The following is a 16,155-nucleotide window of genomic DNA, read 5'->3' as shown; positions in this document are numbered from 1 at the left end:
GAAGAAAGGGCATCTGTAAGAAATGATTTATTCAAAATTAATTTAAAACGTCACACATTTAAAATGTCCCAGCACATTATCAGAAACATTTATAAAATGCCAACTTTGCCACGTGTCCATGAAGACATTGTTTGGAAAAAAGAAACATCAAGCAACAAAAGGGGAGCTGTTCACTACAATGCCACCCTTGCATCTTTGCACACGCCATTTACGACACGTTTCTCTTAACCCGCAATAAGTTATAAAGCTGTACAGCTGAAATCATATCAGATGTTTGCTTCCAACAGTGAAATGACTGGTTAATTTCAATATTAGTGCACAACAGTGAAAAGCTGTCTGCTGCTTCTTGGTTCAGCAACAGTCCGTAGAAAGAAACAAAGGCACTTCTTGGCTGGTTGTGCCTTTAACTTGGCAAATTTGTCTGTTCTGGAGGTGCCCAGGCACTCCTTGAGATGCCCTCCCATTTCTGTGCATGTTTGTTTACATAATTTCTAAAGTAAGGCAGAATCCATAAATAAAGGCAAAAAGCAGTGCAGAAAATGTGACAAACGCAAATGTACAAAGTAAGAAGTTAGTTGGCACAAAAGAAGCTAGCATCCAGAACCAGAAGTCACTGAACTAAGCTTGATGTGGAAAACAAAACCGTGCTCCAATCATCCCAACTGCCTTCCAGTTGTTTACGAGCAAATCAAAAGAGCTGTGATATTTTAAATGTTGCCTGGTCAAGTGAAAATATAAACAAAGCCAAATCACTCTTTCCCCGTGTTAAAATTGCTCAATAAAATCTGCACGACAGTGTCCCCAAACTCAATCAAGGAATTGTTCATCATGTACAACCAATACTAACTTTCTCAGTAATTTGAAAGCACAAGCAAGTGATTGCAGGTCACAGGATCGAGACTACGTTCGATTCAATATGTCTCCAAAAGTAAAAAATTTCATGACTAAAACTGCAACAGAAATCCATTTTAAAGTGCTTCTTTTCTTTTAAACTACTCTTTTTTTTTTTTTTTAATTATTATTTCTTTAAACCCACCAACATCCTTTCATAAACACTTGCATACCTTGAGAACCTTTTTCTCTTGCGGCCCTTCCTGACTGCCTGTGGTTTTTGGAAGGGTACCCAAAAGACAAGCCACGCGAGAAGCTCCATGACCAAACCTTTCTGTAAGGAGCTGCTCTCCTTGCAGAGCAATCTTACTGATCCTTCCATTGAAGAGCTTTACAAATGAGCAGGGAGACATATTAAATACAGAAGTCCTTATGTAAACTGATTCTTTAACTAATATTTTACAATGAAATGTAAGTCATCACACATCTTTATACAGAAATTTGAATATTCCTATTCAATATTATCAGAAAGATTAAAAATTTGCCCTCCATACATAAGGGCAAGTCTGGTTTTTCTCTGTATAAAAACCAAAAGAATTTTTTTTTTGCAGCATCACAGAAAAGCAACAGTTTTACATTCACTCATTTAATGTTCACATAAAAATTCAACCACTAGCGTTTGTGTATTTGATAAAATCTTCTTGACAAAAATGTTGTTGGTGTCTGGACTGTCATAAGCTACTGCAGGTGAAGATGCAGTTTTCTAGAGCATTTGTCAATCTGAAGCCTTCGTGGCTAAGAAATGCTTTTAGCTTTCAGGGAAACAACCTTCTCCAGCATTGCCATAGATCCTTCTCTTCCAGACTCTTGTAATAGCATAAGCAATAGGACTCTAGGTTTCAACAGGTACCAGGCATTAAATGTTTGAGTTGATCTGTTCTTGGGTTCACGGGTATCCTTTTACGGGTCAACATCATCAAGGTCACTTTTAGTCTCACCAATCATCATAGGAGACTCTGAGCCCTTTCAACACACACAAGGGGTGGGGAGAGAAAGATATGGTACATTATTTATTTTTCATCAGGCACACAATTATTGTGATTACATTCAGTGATGGTTCTGACCCAAACTCCAGACACAAGTCGAGCAATGCAACTGACAATAAACATGCCCTCATTTAGTTGTTAATTACCTGCTGTAGATGTCTGTCTCCGTTCTCGTTGGCTGGACTGCTTTCTGACCCATTACTGCTTCCAGACTGATCTTTTTCATTCAGCAATGCTGTGGCATAGGCAAGTGTGTCCTGTAAGGAAAAGACAAGATAATTGTATGGATTAATTTCTACAGAGACAGCCACAAGATACAGGTTTGCCAGGTAGGAATGGCATGAAGTACAGTGGAATATGGTAAAGCTGCTAAAACTATAGCTGCTAACTGAAAAGTGAGAGGGGAAATAAACCAAGCTTCATGCCATCTCCCAGGACTGACACACACATACCTGTGCTGAAATAGTGCGCTGGAAGGTTTTTGCAGTTGATGTCTCATTGGAAACGTTGCTCTGAGGTGCCCAGTAATGTTCAGACATCTGCATTAAAAGGTGCATTAAAAAAAGCATAAAAAAAACAGGAAAGCTACAGAATTGCAGTATGAGCTCTACACGTGTAAGATCTTATACACTTGTGATGACAGGTAGGCTAACAAGTCTGGAATAAGCTTCCTGAATCCATCAACAAGCTGGAGAGCTGAGATACAGCCTTCTGATGCAGCCAAGAACAGTTTCAGAGACTACTGCCCCTCAGCTGAAGCCTAGTCATCAGCTCCTTCTGTCTGCCAACAACATGACTACAGGTTATGCAGCTGAAGAGCAGTAGATCCAGATATTCAACAAACACTTTCGGAAGCCAGTAGATTGTAAAAATAGGCACAGAACTATCCAGAGCTGTCCGTTCAAGAGAAGAGTGACAACAAGTGCCAGCTGCACTGCGAACACCCTACTGACAAGATTACATAGAAACAAAAAGCTGGACATATCAAAAGCTGTGTTCTGTGCAAAGCTTAGAGGATTCTGCAAGAAATCCACTCCTCCAATGAAAAGAAGCCTAACAGGAATATAGTGGCACTGAAAGCTTCCCACATGACAAAGAACAATAATCATTATGACCATTTCCACTCAGTTACATTTATTGCACAAACAGCTAAGCCTAAAACATACGGTGGCTCACCAAAGTTTTTGAATGTACCAGGTTTAACTTCATCCAAGCTCTCATGGTAAAAAAAAAAATAAAGTAGTTTGTATTTTTGTCTTAAATCAACTTAAGATTCAAATAGAGAATGGAGGTTTTATAATTCTTGCTGTAAATAAAGTGATGTTTCTCCAGACAGTTACAGCCAAACTACCTTTTTCTGTAGCCACTGCACAGCCCAACTCCAGTGGTGGGAATTCTCCTTGAAATAATCTTTTGCAGTAGGGCACCTTGGAAATCGAAATGAGTTTCATTATTAATGAACAAGGCACTCTTGTCAAGGGAAAAAAAATAATAATCCACATATATTTCTTTATGCTGCTGCCCTCTGTATGCTGACTTCAGCTGAATAATTCTGTTATTAACCAAGTTAGTAAGAACCATAAAGTTTACACAAAGTAGTACCTCTGTACAGATACACTTATTTCAGAACTATGCTTTATCAAAACATCTGCCAACTTCCAAGCAAACAGAATTTAGTAATCACAATATTTCATATGTCTGGGGCAGTTTTCTTATCTTTATCTTGGTCTTAATGCTAGGCAGCTACTACTATAAGCACTACTTATATTACAGTAACAGAAGCTAAAGCTGAACAGAAGTAGAAAGAGCAGCAGCCTGAACAGTCACAGTGGGGTCTAATGCAAGAATAAATTAAACAATGAAACCCACACTACTCACTTCTGAGCCAAAGTAACAAGGAACTTGACACACTGGTAACAGCGACTGCTGTCCACATGGTTGCTGTGGTGCATCAAGGCTGTGGGAAGAAACACTTGGATTAAAAACCACAGATCAGACTGCTGTGTACCAACCAGGTCAAAAATGCAACAAGCTTGAAGCTAGAATTTTAGCTTACGTGGGAAAAGGTTTTGCTACAGATGTGAGCATGAGCACTTGTGCTCAACACACTGCTGCATCACTGGCAGTTTTGAGTAATTACAGAACTACTGGATTAAAAACAGATCCAAGTCAAAAGGCAGTAATTCTTTCAAACATGGTACCTGAACTTTAAACAGCCCTCTCCTAACACAGTTTTTTTTCCCCTATATTCCATTTTATGTTAGATAATTGCTACGGTTACAGATTTGAAAGAAATAAAGTTTGAAGCCACAGTAAAAAAGGAGGAAACCACCAGCTTCCTCCTGGATTATAATTGCAAAAAAACTAGGATAATGCCTGAAGCTTTGTTACACAAACAAGATAGTAAAAATCCTGGTAAGGACCACAGACAACTATTATTTGCTACTTTCTTTTCTTGGAGTAAAAGCAGCCAACGTGACTGACAGGTCATGGACCACATGCAGAGAAACTGAAAGTTGTTTAGTGCTGTTGCTAGGGAACTCCAAGGTAAACCCACAACACTAATTCCCAAAACTCACAGCAGTTCTCAGAAAGTGTGCCATTCAACAATAAAAACAACAAGCCTACAATATAAAGATTAAATTGAATAATTGCATCTCTCCTCTGCAGAAATAAAGTGCCATGTACTGTTTAAACTACAGAACTGGATTGGTCCAAGTGGGACCAACATATCTGGAACTAAAATAACCACTATTCCCTTACATTACTTCCTGTTATCTTCTCTTCTGTTAGTCATACATGGAAATCAGTAACCAGAAGAGCAGTGAAGCATAAGAGAGAATTTTTTTTTTTTTTTAAATTTCTTTCTCACTAACAGAATCTGAAACAAAAAAATCAGGTGAAAGCCATAATCTGAAACAGCTTCTCAACCAAACAGCTCTGAAAGAGATACCCAAGCAGCACTTGCTGATTAGATATGCTCTTTGAGCACTGTGTGGCTCATCTGCATCTCTGTTACACAAAAAGCCATTTCTCCTGATTCATACGAAGCAAGCTCTCATCATTCTGGGTCTTTAGTTGCTTTAGTAACTTCACTTCAGTGGTGGTTGTTAAATCAGATAATGTCAAGTTGTTTTCCATCAGAAATAAAACAGAAGGATTAAGAAACCAGAGGATTATAAGAATTATCAGCACAAGGGTTAGCAGAAGATAGGAGCATTCACACACTGGCTTACTTGCCTATTAATCCATTTTCAGTTTCAAAGGCAAATTTGATGCGCTCTACTTGTAAGGGGTCTTCGATGACCTGGCAAAAAAGGAAAAGGTCAACAGAAGTCATGCTTGAGGCCTGCATCTGCACTATAAAATGGTTTTAACCACCTCAACGTGAAAATCAAATGAGACTTATGAAGTTACTGTGCTGATAATCTGTTGTTAATGGAATTGTGAAAAGTTATAAACTTTTGAACAGAAGGATCGAAGATTTGTGAATGTTGAGATCATCTGTGCATCTCTGCCTTCTTTATTATGCACTGACAGAAAATCCATCCTGTACTTAATGTGCAGGTCTTTACCATTCACCTACCAGTATCTCATGGAGTAACTGGAATATGTTTTTCAATTCATGAGGTGGAGCAGTTTCCAGTTGAGTCTGCATTAAGAAATATAAAATTATTCACAAATAAAATAAATAATAGGTAAAATAGGTTGATGGTGCAAAGAACTGACAGAGTGCTTCACAGCCTTTTGAAAATTAGTTATTTTAAACTGCAGAAGTTAAAAAACAAGAAAACCTTCCCAAAATCCAGCAAACTGTACTGACTGCTCTGCTGCAGATCCCAGTGCCATTCTAACATAAGACAGCATAACCAAAGCTCAGAACAAACACTTATGTAAATACCCCATCTTAATATCCATACCTTGATGAAGTGTAGCACAGTAAAGGAAAAGTGCTCATTACAAAAGCAGCAGTACACCACCATCTCAATGAGAACCGACAGAGATCCAGTTAGCTCTCGTAATGCATACATCACCTAAAGGAAAGATGCAAATAATTCTGTATGTAGCCATACAATTTTCAAGAGATGGATCAAGTTTATGATAAAATATTATTCTTCTTCAGGAAGGGTGTATTTCTTTCTCCCTTTTCTCACAGCACTTCACTCAGCTCCTGCTGCCCAGCTCCAGGGGCCTGGGTCAAGCATGGCCCATTCAGTGAGAACAACTCAAGTTAGCACTATCAGACCAGATATACGTTCAAGTAAGGTAGAATTTAGAACAGATAGATACCTCTATTAGGTAAGGTTTTCCCTCGGACAAGAACAACAAGGCTTCCACTTCTTCATGGAGTGTCAAAAGTGGACCTGAAGTAGTGATGCTTAGAGGTGGACGTTGCTTAAAGAGACCAGGAGCTACAACAGCAAACAGAAAAACAATCCACTAATAAATGACATTGTTCTACACACCTTGAAGTCACTGCTGACATTTGCTACCTTGTCATTTCTAAAGTCATTCACCTTGACTAGCTTTTATGGTGCCAGCCCAAATAACAAACTTTATGCTAATGTATCATTTACATTATTGACAATATAGGGAAATGAAGAACTGCAAGAAAGCAAAAGCAGAATGTTCAGATCGCTTTGGTATCTAATTTCACTCCCACTACTGCACATTCATCATGCTCAAAGCATTTATCATTCTTCTGTTACAAGTTTTGATTGCCTCCAACTCCAGAAACTATAAACCTCGGATAAAAATCAAGTTTTCTTTTCACAAAGAACAACTTTAAATTCCTTCTTTAGGGCACTGGAAGTCCAAACTCATTCTTTTATTATGTTTATTTGGAAAACTCTGCCTCCTGTAAAAAATATCCAACACAGTGTTTCATTGATTATTCTGCAGTAGCTCAGTCTAGAGACTCCCATTATGAGAGATATAAGAGACATAACAGATGTGAGTCTCTCACAGCCAACAACACAAGCTGACTTGTTCACAAGAGGCAAGGCCTTACTGATGCTGAAATTACTCCCAATCAAAATAACTGAAATGCAATGTTACCAAAAGCCAAAAATGCAATTCTTACCAACATTTCTTTGTGAAGAGACATCAGAGTGCAGAACAAGTAATGCGACAGTATTGTGAAGATATCCAAACTCACGAGCTTGCGCTGAACTCCACCTGCGGTTCTGTTTCAGACAAAGGGGAGATTTAAGTGAGGTCTGATTGACTAATGAATCAAATTCTGTTAAGTCAAAACAGAACAATATCCTTAACAGCCCACCACCACATTCTAAGACTTCAAATTTGGTTCACAGTTTATTAACACCAGAATGCCTCAACTTCTGCCAACACTGCTACTTCTTCATGGCAGCACAGAGGAATGCTAAGACTCGCATGAAACGTGCAGAATAATTTAAGGAGTGATCTACTTTAAATCAATCAACCAACAAGGTTTTTGCCCATAATGTAAGAATCTTAAACACAGGAACAGGTACATAAGCTTTACCTGATTACTCTGACGGTTGGGACCAAGGAGAAAGTTGATCATGTGCCTCAAAGCAGAATGTCTGAGAAGAAGACTGCTAGCCCTTATACCCTGCTGTTTAGACAATAATAACACATTACAGACCTATCTAGGTAAAGAATTCGTGCTCTAAGGGACAGAAGTAAAACTTGGCTAAACATCTTTAAGAAGTTGTGAACTTGACAAAGCTACGCTTTAAAAGACACCTCATTGCATACAGCACACTAGAGAAACTTTGTCAGGATCAGTATAGGCAAAATAACTATAAAAGAAGCAAACAAACAAACAGAAGAATTAAGGGATAGACAGAACCCACAATAAGGTGAACAGCACAGTACTGTGCTGTCAATGTTTCAATGTTTCTACTTTTTACAGGACAAAAAAACCCCCCTCCAACACCTTAGTATATATATATATATATATATATATTTTAAACAGTCAAAAAGTCCCCAGTGAACAAAACCTCAACACAGACTTTGGAAATGACATCCTCACTAGGTATAATTTGCTTGAATGTTTTTGTATGATTTTATCCCTTATCAGTGTTCAAAGTCACTCAGCACACAAAAGAGAAAAAGAACCACCCTGAAACAAGGAACAAACACATTTCTGGAAGAGTTTCACTGCGCTGCTTAAACCTTCCATGAAGATTGTTTTACTGTCTTACTGTTGTCCTTTAAAATTGAAGTAATGTGAAAAGATGACAAATGGTTGCTTACCTTCTGCACAAAATTGTTGAATAGTAAGAAGTACTGAGCACAGTTTTTACAGTTTTCAGGAACATCTTTATCCAGCAAAGCAAGTAGCACCTCCAATAACTGATGTAGACTTTTTAACTGCAAAAACAATTATTAACTTGCATTTAAATGCTTCTCTCCTGCTTAAAATACAGGCATTTCTACATTTTCAAGTTTGATTAACAAAACAGTATGTATGGTCAGCTACACTTGCTGTGATTAACATAAATAGCTAACGTAGGACTACAAACTTACCATTTCCAACTCTGAATTTATGTGCATATATTAAACAGGAGTGTAGTGAAAGCATCAGTAACTTGCTTTCACATGGGTAACTTGCTTATAGAAGTGAAACTCAGTAGTTACACAAGTTTGCAATATTTTTTAAAGCAATTCAAATTAGTCACAATGTAACTGATGTTCAAATGTTCTGGTCATTACAGTAATACACTGAGCACACTAAGGGCCTTGGTATAATACCTACTGCATCTTTGTTAACATGAACAGCTAACAGTAAGTAATCAGAAGCTCTTCAGCTACATTTTAAATGCCCATCTTCCTACTACTCTATTAAGCTTAGAGAACGTCACAGCAATCTTTCCTCGAAGCTTTAAATAAGGAATTTTCTTCACACAACAGTTGTGCCTTCCAGCCATAACACTGCTTTAAAAAAAAATATTAGAATTGGATGCAAGAAAATCACTTCAGACTAAACAAGATTTGGGCACCTGAAAGTCCCTGCCATCTCCACTGACAGCTTATAGAAATATGACAGATGACAAAGTATTTCTGGCAGACTTCTTTAATACGAATGACTTGGTTCAGATATCCCATAAGAAACAGGTGAGCCTCAGGCATTTTCACATAATTTCTGCTGGGTTTTCTTACGGTATTAAAAAGAGCCAAATATAACAAACCTGCACTTCCCAAACTTACTTGCCCAGATTTTTTAGTAAGAAGTTAAACCACTGAACAACAACCATAGTTCCAGTCTCTCCCTGGGACGTGACAGCTCAGTTACTGCTGTACTGCTGTGGGCTTCTGACTCAGAGCGAGTTAAAAACTAAGCTGATTTCTGGGCTCTCTCTGTTACAGAGAAAGAGAATAAACCTTACATTCTTTTAATATTTGGAAACCGCACTTTCGTGAGATGCCATACATTCACGTTGAAATGAGACAGAACTGTTTAATACTTTAAACTTCTAAGAATTACAGCAGCACGTTACTTCCCACGGTAGGAGCAGACAAGCATTAACCTATTCAAGAAAGAGCTACAAGCCTGCTGAAGATGAGAACTTTCCACTTTGTCATACGCAAATCACACTGCATTGCCTGCAAGCGAAACAAGAGATACTGGGTAGAGACAATCAGCAGGATCATGGCTGATGAGGTGTCACTAACCTTCTCTTGATAAAGCAAGGCACTGTCGAGGGTTTTTTCAAGAATAGTAGCTACAGCAACTCGCACCTCTCTTACGCTGCATTCCAGGAGGAAAGTCCTGGAAAACAAAAGGAAAAGCTGCAAGAAGAACTGGAATCAAAGTGTACATATATATACTATGATTAAGTGTGGTATTTATCATTTTAATAAGGGTAACAGTTCAAAAACACCTCTTACATTACACTTCTGTGGATAAGCTTTAACTTGTGTTCCTGCACTCCTGCTTCTCACTACAAAAGCCTATAACACTGCTTTATTCATTCAAAGAACAAAAATCTAAAACTAAAAGCTACCACAGGATCCTGTCCTCCAACACAACTCGTAAGACAACCTCCTCTTTAGGCTGGCAAATCCCCCTGTTATCAGTTCTCCAAGAATTGCCTTAAGCTTATCTTGAGGTGGTGAGTGAAATACAATGCAATTCATTTGTGATCACTGTCAGGTAAGTATTTAACTTACCTTACCCTAAACATTTTCACCACATTCTCTTTCCCTCCACTTGCAGGAGTGACTTGACAAACACATTCCAAGGCATCCCTCTGAATTAAATTAGTTTGCATCCTTCATCTACACTGCACTATTGTCATATTTTCAGAATTACTGAAAAATCTGAACAGAGGTTTTTATTTCTAACATTTTCTTAGCAGACAATTTAGAGCACCTGTTTAAAGAACATGCACAGTCAACTTCTTGGCAATCAGTACAGGTATGCCAGATCACATTATTTCAAAGCCCAATCCACAGGCAAGACACAAAACACGGAAGACAGAAATAGGCACTTACTTTACAAGCTCCCGGCCCTCTGGTCCAACAAAATATTCAACTAACCACTGACAAGCATCAATACTTTTGGAGAGCAGTGCATCTATGGTTGCAATCCACTCTTCTGTATCAGCCCTTTAAAACCAAACCAGGGGAAACAGTCAGTAATGAAAAACAGCTGCAAAACCCAAACAATGTGCCATTTCACTTCTTCCTTTTCTGCTGGGTCAGAAGTGGCTTTCCCACAGTCAGACCTTACCTGAGTTTCTTCTTGGTTCGGAGATAAGTTTGGAAGAGGAACTGGACTGCCAACTGTAAGCTCACCTTTGCCATACACGGATAGTAAGGATGTTTTACCTTCGTCTGAAAGAAACACCACATTTACTCCAGAGCAGACCTATACCTGCAGCACACATTCTGTCTCCTAAATAAGTCAGCATGCTCTATTCAAGTTATTTACTTCATTTAGAAAACAAGACAAACCACACTTGTCTGTGCTGCAATCTGTTTCCAGTAACGACTATGCTAGTTCAACATATATGCTAAAACAGGAACAAACTTGCTGGAAGGCCCACAATGCCTGTGGATGTAATAAATACTGGTTTGTTTATTAGTCCATAACTACACTTGGAAAAACTAAACTATATTCAAATGAAGGTCTATCAACTTCAAAATTACTAATGCCAATTTTTGTACCTTCCATTCACAGGGGAATTTCTGCCCCTGCAGAGCTCTGTTTGCATCAGTTAATTTATTATTTTTTTTAATTATTATGGCACAATGACATTTTCCCCCTCTGCTGCAGCAGAAGGCTGGAGTCAGCTTTGAGATGGATGCTATCAGTGTGACGAATTACTGGAGTCCAAGAAGAGCTCAGTTTGAAAAGCAAAATCATACCAAACAATTATCTTCTAAACTTCCTGTTCTGGGGCTTCTCTAACTATTGCTAGTTAGTGTTTTCAGAGTACTCAAATATTAAGTCTCATTACTTACAGCATTTAGTGAAGCCAGTGACAGAACAAAACTGAAGTAGTCACTACTGTATACATCTCTGTTCTTCATAAATTTCAGGTTTTCATCTCTCACCATCTGCAGATTTTTTTTTTTTTTAAAAAAGAAGGCAAAAAATTAAAACTGCTAAAAAAGCATTGAAGTGACATTTGATCTCACACATAAATATGCATGGAGTTGAAAAACCAGAGTCAGACCTATTCTGTCCATACCCTGAATGACTACTTCAGTGGAGGGGAAAAATATATGGGAAACTTAGAAGACTGATGTAAAACCAAGAACTGATGAGTCAGTTTCGGGAGAAGTAATAACAAAACATACAATAATGCATCACTGAACAGCCTGTTACCTTTACATTTGAACCCAGTCACTTTCTGGCTTACTGTTCAGTAATGGAATTGTCTCAAGGTCACCTTCAAAGTTTCTCTTATTGTGAGCTTAAGCTTTGTGTGAACAGCATCTAAGTGGAACTTCGAGTGCTCTACCTGATAGATCCGTACAGGCATCTTCTCAACAAAAAGTCCCTTTTTTTCACCTTTTCGGACCAGTTTAGTTAGGATGGACAGGCGATCACTGTTGGGTCTGTGGGGTCGTGGTGATGACTGGGGTGAAATTTCTGGTGAAGATGGAGCAGATCTAAAATATAAGAATATCAAAGGCAATAATGTAACTATGACAAATCTGCAGTTCAAGTCTTAAAATACCAACAGAGCCAGTATCACCGTAAGGCAAATTCAGATGACAGTCTAAACTACTTCTGAAGCTGTCAGTCAGCTTGAATTTCTTATTCCAACAGTGACAGGAGTATGGAAGAGTAAGTTACAAAAGCAATAAAAGGCCATTCATTAAGCAGCTTAAAGAAAAGCAGGGGGATAAGCATACTTTTGTGTGAAACAGGAATTATTCATGCCTTCATTCTGGAGATGAATCCGTACACCAAAACAGGAGAAGCCTTTATGGATACAAGAGAAACTTACAGTGAGAGGTCCTCAGCTTCCTGACGCACGACACTCACTCGACTTTTCTTTGGTAAGACTGGAGAGTTCTGGTCAGACACTCTCTGATAAAACAGCATGTAGGCATTCCAGTATCGCCGACGCACATCAGGGTAAGGGTTAGCTGATGAGAGAAGAGGCATTTGATGGACCTTTGGAGATTTAGAACTCTTTTCATTCCTAGAGTAGAGTAAAACCGAGTGTGCAAGCACTGAAGACTGCAGTACAGTTACTTCTTGGATCAAAAAAATCAGTCCGTGTTAGAGAAGAAAAACAGCTCCAAAGTGAAGAACATACGTATATTAAGATGATAATCATCAAATTACTCAGCATGTGAATAATGGTATCCATGTATTTGGAATTAATTCCTTAGAGCACTGAAAAATTTAACTGTGATCCCAAACCACATTTTATACATATTCTGACTAGCCTAAGATAAGATCTAGTTTGTATTTTCTTCAAACCATTCTAACAGTGTGCCATTTTACTTCTGAATCTCCTGTTATTAAGTCCACAAAGAGTTGAACAGTGAGCACAGTTTAACTAATGTTAGGTCATGTACAAATGGTTATGTCCTTCAGTAAAACAATGCTTTGGCTAGAAAACGTTTGAGAAGGACTATTAGACCAAATCAAGCAAAGAAGATATAACAGACTCAGCTCCAACACTACTGAGAACTGGTATGAGATACAAAGCTACTGTAAATTAATCTTCAATTCTACTTACACTGATCATAGACTTTAGGTCTGTACTCTCCACCAAAACATTCATACTCCAAGGTTTCATCAGTTAACTCAAATTCTTCAACAACAGTGTCATTAAATTTATACCACTTTCCCCTTCCACATCCCCTGTTGTCAGAACAGAAACCATGTTATTTGACTGTTCAGCCAAAAACAGCAACAAAAACAATCACCAAGGAATATCAGAGAAAGGAAGGCCCTTAACACACATTTGTTTTGACAGGAAATAGAAAATCCATCTCAATGACAAAACTTGATTAAAAAAAATCAAGCTTGATTAAAAACTTAATTAGCGAAGCCCATAATTTGCAACTGCGTGTCCCAAAAAGCACTCAGAATGCAACACAAGATACATAACAATTCATGAGACTCTGATAATGTTGACAGCAGTACTGGGTGTTAAGAAAGAAATGGTGCTTCCAACAGAGCTCTGAATGGCTCATTATACCTTCCTAAAACATGTAGTCTTTAGACTCACTACGTGAGCCTTCTTGGTTGTTACCTCCTGTCCTTTATAAAGGAGTAGTAATGCCCTGCATGAGCCTGGCCACTGTGAACAATCACACCAACAAGCTCATAGTTCTCTGTAGGTGCAACTTTCTTCCTTGGGGACCCTCCGCCTCCTTGATCCATGTTTCTACCATTGTCCCCCACTTCTGAGGACGAGTCCTGGCGGGCCATCCCTGACACAGTGTAAGGCTCCATGTTCAGCATCCAGGGGAACTGTTTGAAGAGAGATTTTAGATTAAACAGAGATTATGTCATGCACTCACTGTGTGTAATTTTGTAAGTTGTATTAATACTTCCCACACCGTAAATACTACAAGAAAGCACAGTGCTTCAACTTTTCATTCTCCTGACGCAGAATTTTAATAAAATATCTTTACAGAGGCTTTTGCTCAGGCTTTCTGAAAGGAGTCTGAGAATGCTGCAGACAAAGACAGCTCAAAGGAAAAATACTTTTCTTTAACATGATTGTATTGTACCACACGTTCAAAAGCCCAGTATCAAGATGTGAGGGAAAGAAGGGAGAACGAATAGGAAGCTTTCATTTTTCATTGAGTGGAGAGAAAGGAGAGGAGTGGGAACAGGAAGCATACTGGAAAGTATTCTTACCCTTATTTGTTCATCATATTTAATAGAACGTCCGCTCTCCCAGTCAAAGCCAAATCTCATCAGGTGTATCACCAGCAGGTTTGGTAAGACCTTAATGCACGTGCGCTTCACTGTAGTTCTCTTAGAAAGGAGAAGAAAGTATTGTCTTCATCTGTGTACCTCAAACATGCTCCAGTTTTTCTACAGATGTTTGATTCCAGCCACCTGATGTACCCTACTGGAGGTAGGATAACTAATGCTGACAGACAGGGCACTATTACAATTACAGAGTTTGTGCAGTGGACTGGTATGTTTCAAAACATTCAACTGTTCTGCCATCCTTCTAAACGTTCATTTCACAATACAAGTTACAGGAAATGCAGAACATCGCCTGCATTTGTTTAGGGATTCAGCTTTTTGATTACAAAAAGAGTAAGCAAAATTTAAGCATGGCTTCATGTGAGCACGTAATGCTTATGAAAACAAACCACGGCTGAATATTCTTTCACAGACATTAAGAACAATACCTTTTCTTTGCATTTTTCACAGTAGTATGCATTACTTCCTTCCAGAACTTCTCCCCTAACAAACTGATCCAATGATATTTCCAAACTTTGACACGAAGTCACACCTAAGTTGAGAGCCATGAAGGCTTCCTCTCGCTCATATCTAAATCCAAGAGGAAAAATGGTAAGTACATCGACAGAACAGAACCTATCCAACTTGCATTAACAAGACACATGCTTATGAATTAACATTGTTTGCCCCATAACTATCAACATCTATGATATTTACAATCAATGGCATATTATCCCACCTTTTAGTGCTGTTTTGACCTACATATTTTAAGTTACAGCAGCTGAAATCTAACACAGTAAATGTAACATTACCTGTGAGGACAGTCCTTGCAGATCTTCTGATCAGAAAAGATGCCTTGAAAAGTATTCTTAAATATTTGGTCTCTTCCTATTTTCTGTCAGAGATGTAAAATTAGACATCAGTTGTATATACTGGCAGAGTGAAAGACCAAGCATACAACATGAATTTTAAACTCCTGAATGTTACTTAGATTGTAAAATAATTCCAGTGGTTCTTTGCCTTCTCTTCCAAGAAAAAAGAGGAAAGGTATCAAAAAGATGCACGTATATGAGGAAAAAAAATCCCTGAAGATTTTACCTTGAGGTATTCATCCATCTGATCTATAAGACTGGTAAAGAACTCGTAAGCATCCTGTTGCTCTCGAACATAAAGTTCCTTATTCCACATCTTGAAGATCTACACAAAGTATAAACATATTTAAAGAGATAATTGTTCCACATAAATATCACTAAAATCTTTTTTTTTTTTTTTTTTAAATAAATGTTATATTTACACATTTTGAATTTCTGAGGTAAAACTTAATCCCTAGAATTTCTGCAATGAGAAAACAGTGAATAAATGACTTCTTGCTAAGTAGGACAGCAAAAAGAAATAATACCTTCCAAAAGTTCTCAGGTACATAATACTGTAGTTTGCTCTCCATCAGGTGACCAAAAAGAGACTGAACTTGATAGAACACATTGTCATCTGGATTGTCAGTATCATCATCAATGGAAAGCAGAGCCTAGGAAAAAACAAATGCAATCATTTTGATAAGAACTAATTTAATAAGGTTAAGTGTTCATGACAAACATTATTTGTTTGTCTGACAACTTACAGCAATGATTTATTGGAGCCTGTATATATTTTTAGTATGAATTTATATAGAGAGAGCACTATTCATATGTACACACATTTCTGTTCTTATTTTTCAGAACAATTCTTGATTAATTGATCAATGGTGCTAAAATGAACTTGCATCTCAGACAATGGTAATTCAGAGAATCACAGGATGGCCTGGGTTGAAAAGGATCACAATGATCATCTCGTTTCAACCCTCCTGCTATGTGCAGGGTAATCAACCAGCAGACCAGGCTGCCCAGAGCCACATCC

The 16,155-nt window shown here is 38.1% G+C and overlaps 1 protein-coding gene across 3 annotated transcripts in view; it reads right to left on the bottom strand.

The window, feature by feature from the left end:
* Positions 1–14: 14 nt before the first annotated feature.
* Positions 15–16,155, bottom strand: part of USP24 (ubiquitin specific peptidase 24) — a 60,552-nt gene continuing 44,411 nt past the window's right edge. For 2 of the 3 annotated variants that reach the window (XM_048944091.1, XM_048944093.1), the window contains 25 exons: positions 15,662–15,787; positions 15,361–15,459; positions 15,075–15,157; positions 14,712–14,853; positions 14,206–14,325; positions 13,592–13,812; positions 13,073–13,197; positions 12,329–12,470; positions 11,837–11,987; positions 11,334–11,429; positions 10,600–10,703; positions 10,362–10,475; positions 9,540–9,636; positions 8,121–8,237; positions 7,384–7,476; positions 6,961–7,063; positions 6,168–6,289; positions 5,798–5,911; positions 5,464–5,529; positions 5,118–5,184; positions 3,756–3,834; positions 3,229–3,304; positions 2,330–2,416; positions 2,024–2,134; positions 15–1,854 (listed from right to left, as the gene is read on the bottom strand). In XM_048944091.1, coding sequence (XP_048800048.1) covers positions 1,792–1,854; positions 2,024–2,134; positions 2,330–2,416; positions 3,229–3,304; positions 3,756–3,834; positions 5,118–5,184; positions 5,464–5,529; positions 5,798–5,911; positions 6,168–6,289; positions 6,961–7,063; positions 7,384–7,476; positions 8,121–8,237; positions 9,540–9,636; positions 10,362–10,475; positions 10,600–10,703; positions 11,334–11,429; positions 11,837–11,987; positions 12,329–12,470; positions 13,073–13,197; positions 13,592–13,812; positions 14,206–14,325; positions 14,712–14,853; positions 15,075–15,157; positions 15,361–15,459; positions 15,662–15,787 — 2,718 coding nt within the window. In that variant the 3' untranslated portion in view covers positions 15–1,791. The remainder of the gene's footprint in view (positions 1,855–2,023; positions 2,135–2,329; positions 2,417–3,228; positions 3,305–3,755; positions 3,835–5,117; positions 5,185–5,463; positions 5,530–5,797; positions 5,912–6,167; positions 6,290–6,960; positions 7,064–7,383; positions 7,477–8,120; positions 8,238–9,539; positions 9,637–10,361; positions 10,476–10,599; positions 10,704–11,333; positions 11,430–11,836; positions 11,988–12,328; positions 12,471–13,072; positions 13,198–13,591; positions 13,813–14,205; positions 14,326–14,711; positions 14,854–15,074; positions 15,158–15,360; positions 15,460–15,661; positions 15,788–16,155) is intronic. The other variant, XM_048944092.1, reaches the window with a different exon arrangement.

Source organism: Lagopus muta, chromosome 5, assembly GCF_023343835.1.
Source record: "Lagopus muta isolate bLagMut1 chromosome 5, bLagMut1 primary, whole genome shotgun sequence".
Classification (NCBI taxonomy): Eukaryota; Metazoa; Chordata; class Aves; order Galliformes; family Phasianidae; genus Lagopus; species Lagopus muta.
This window is presented reverse-complemented; position numbering and strand designations above follow the sequence as displayed.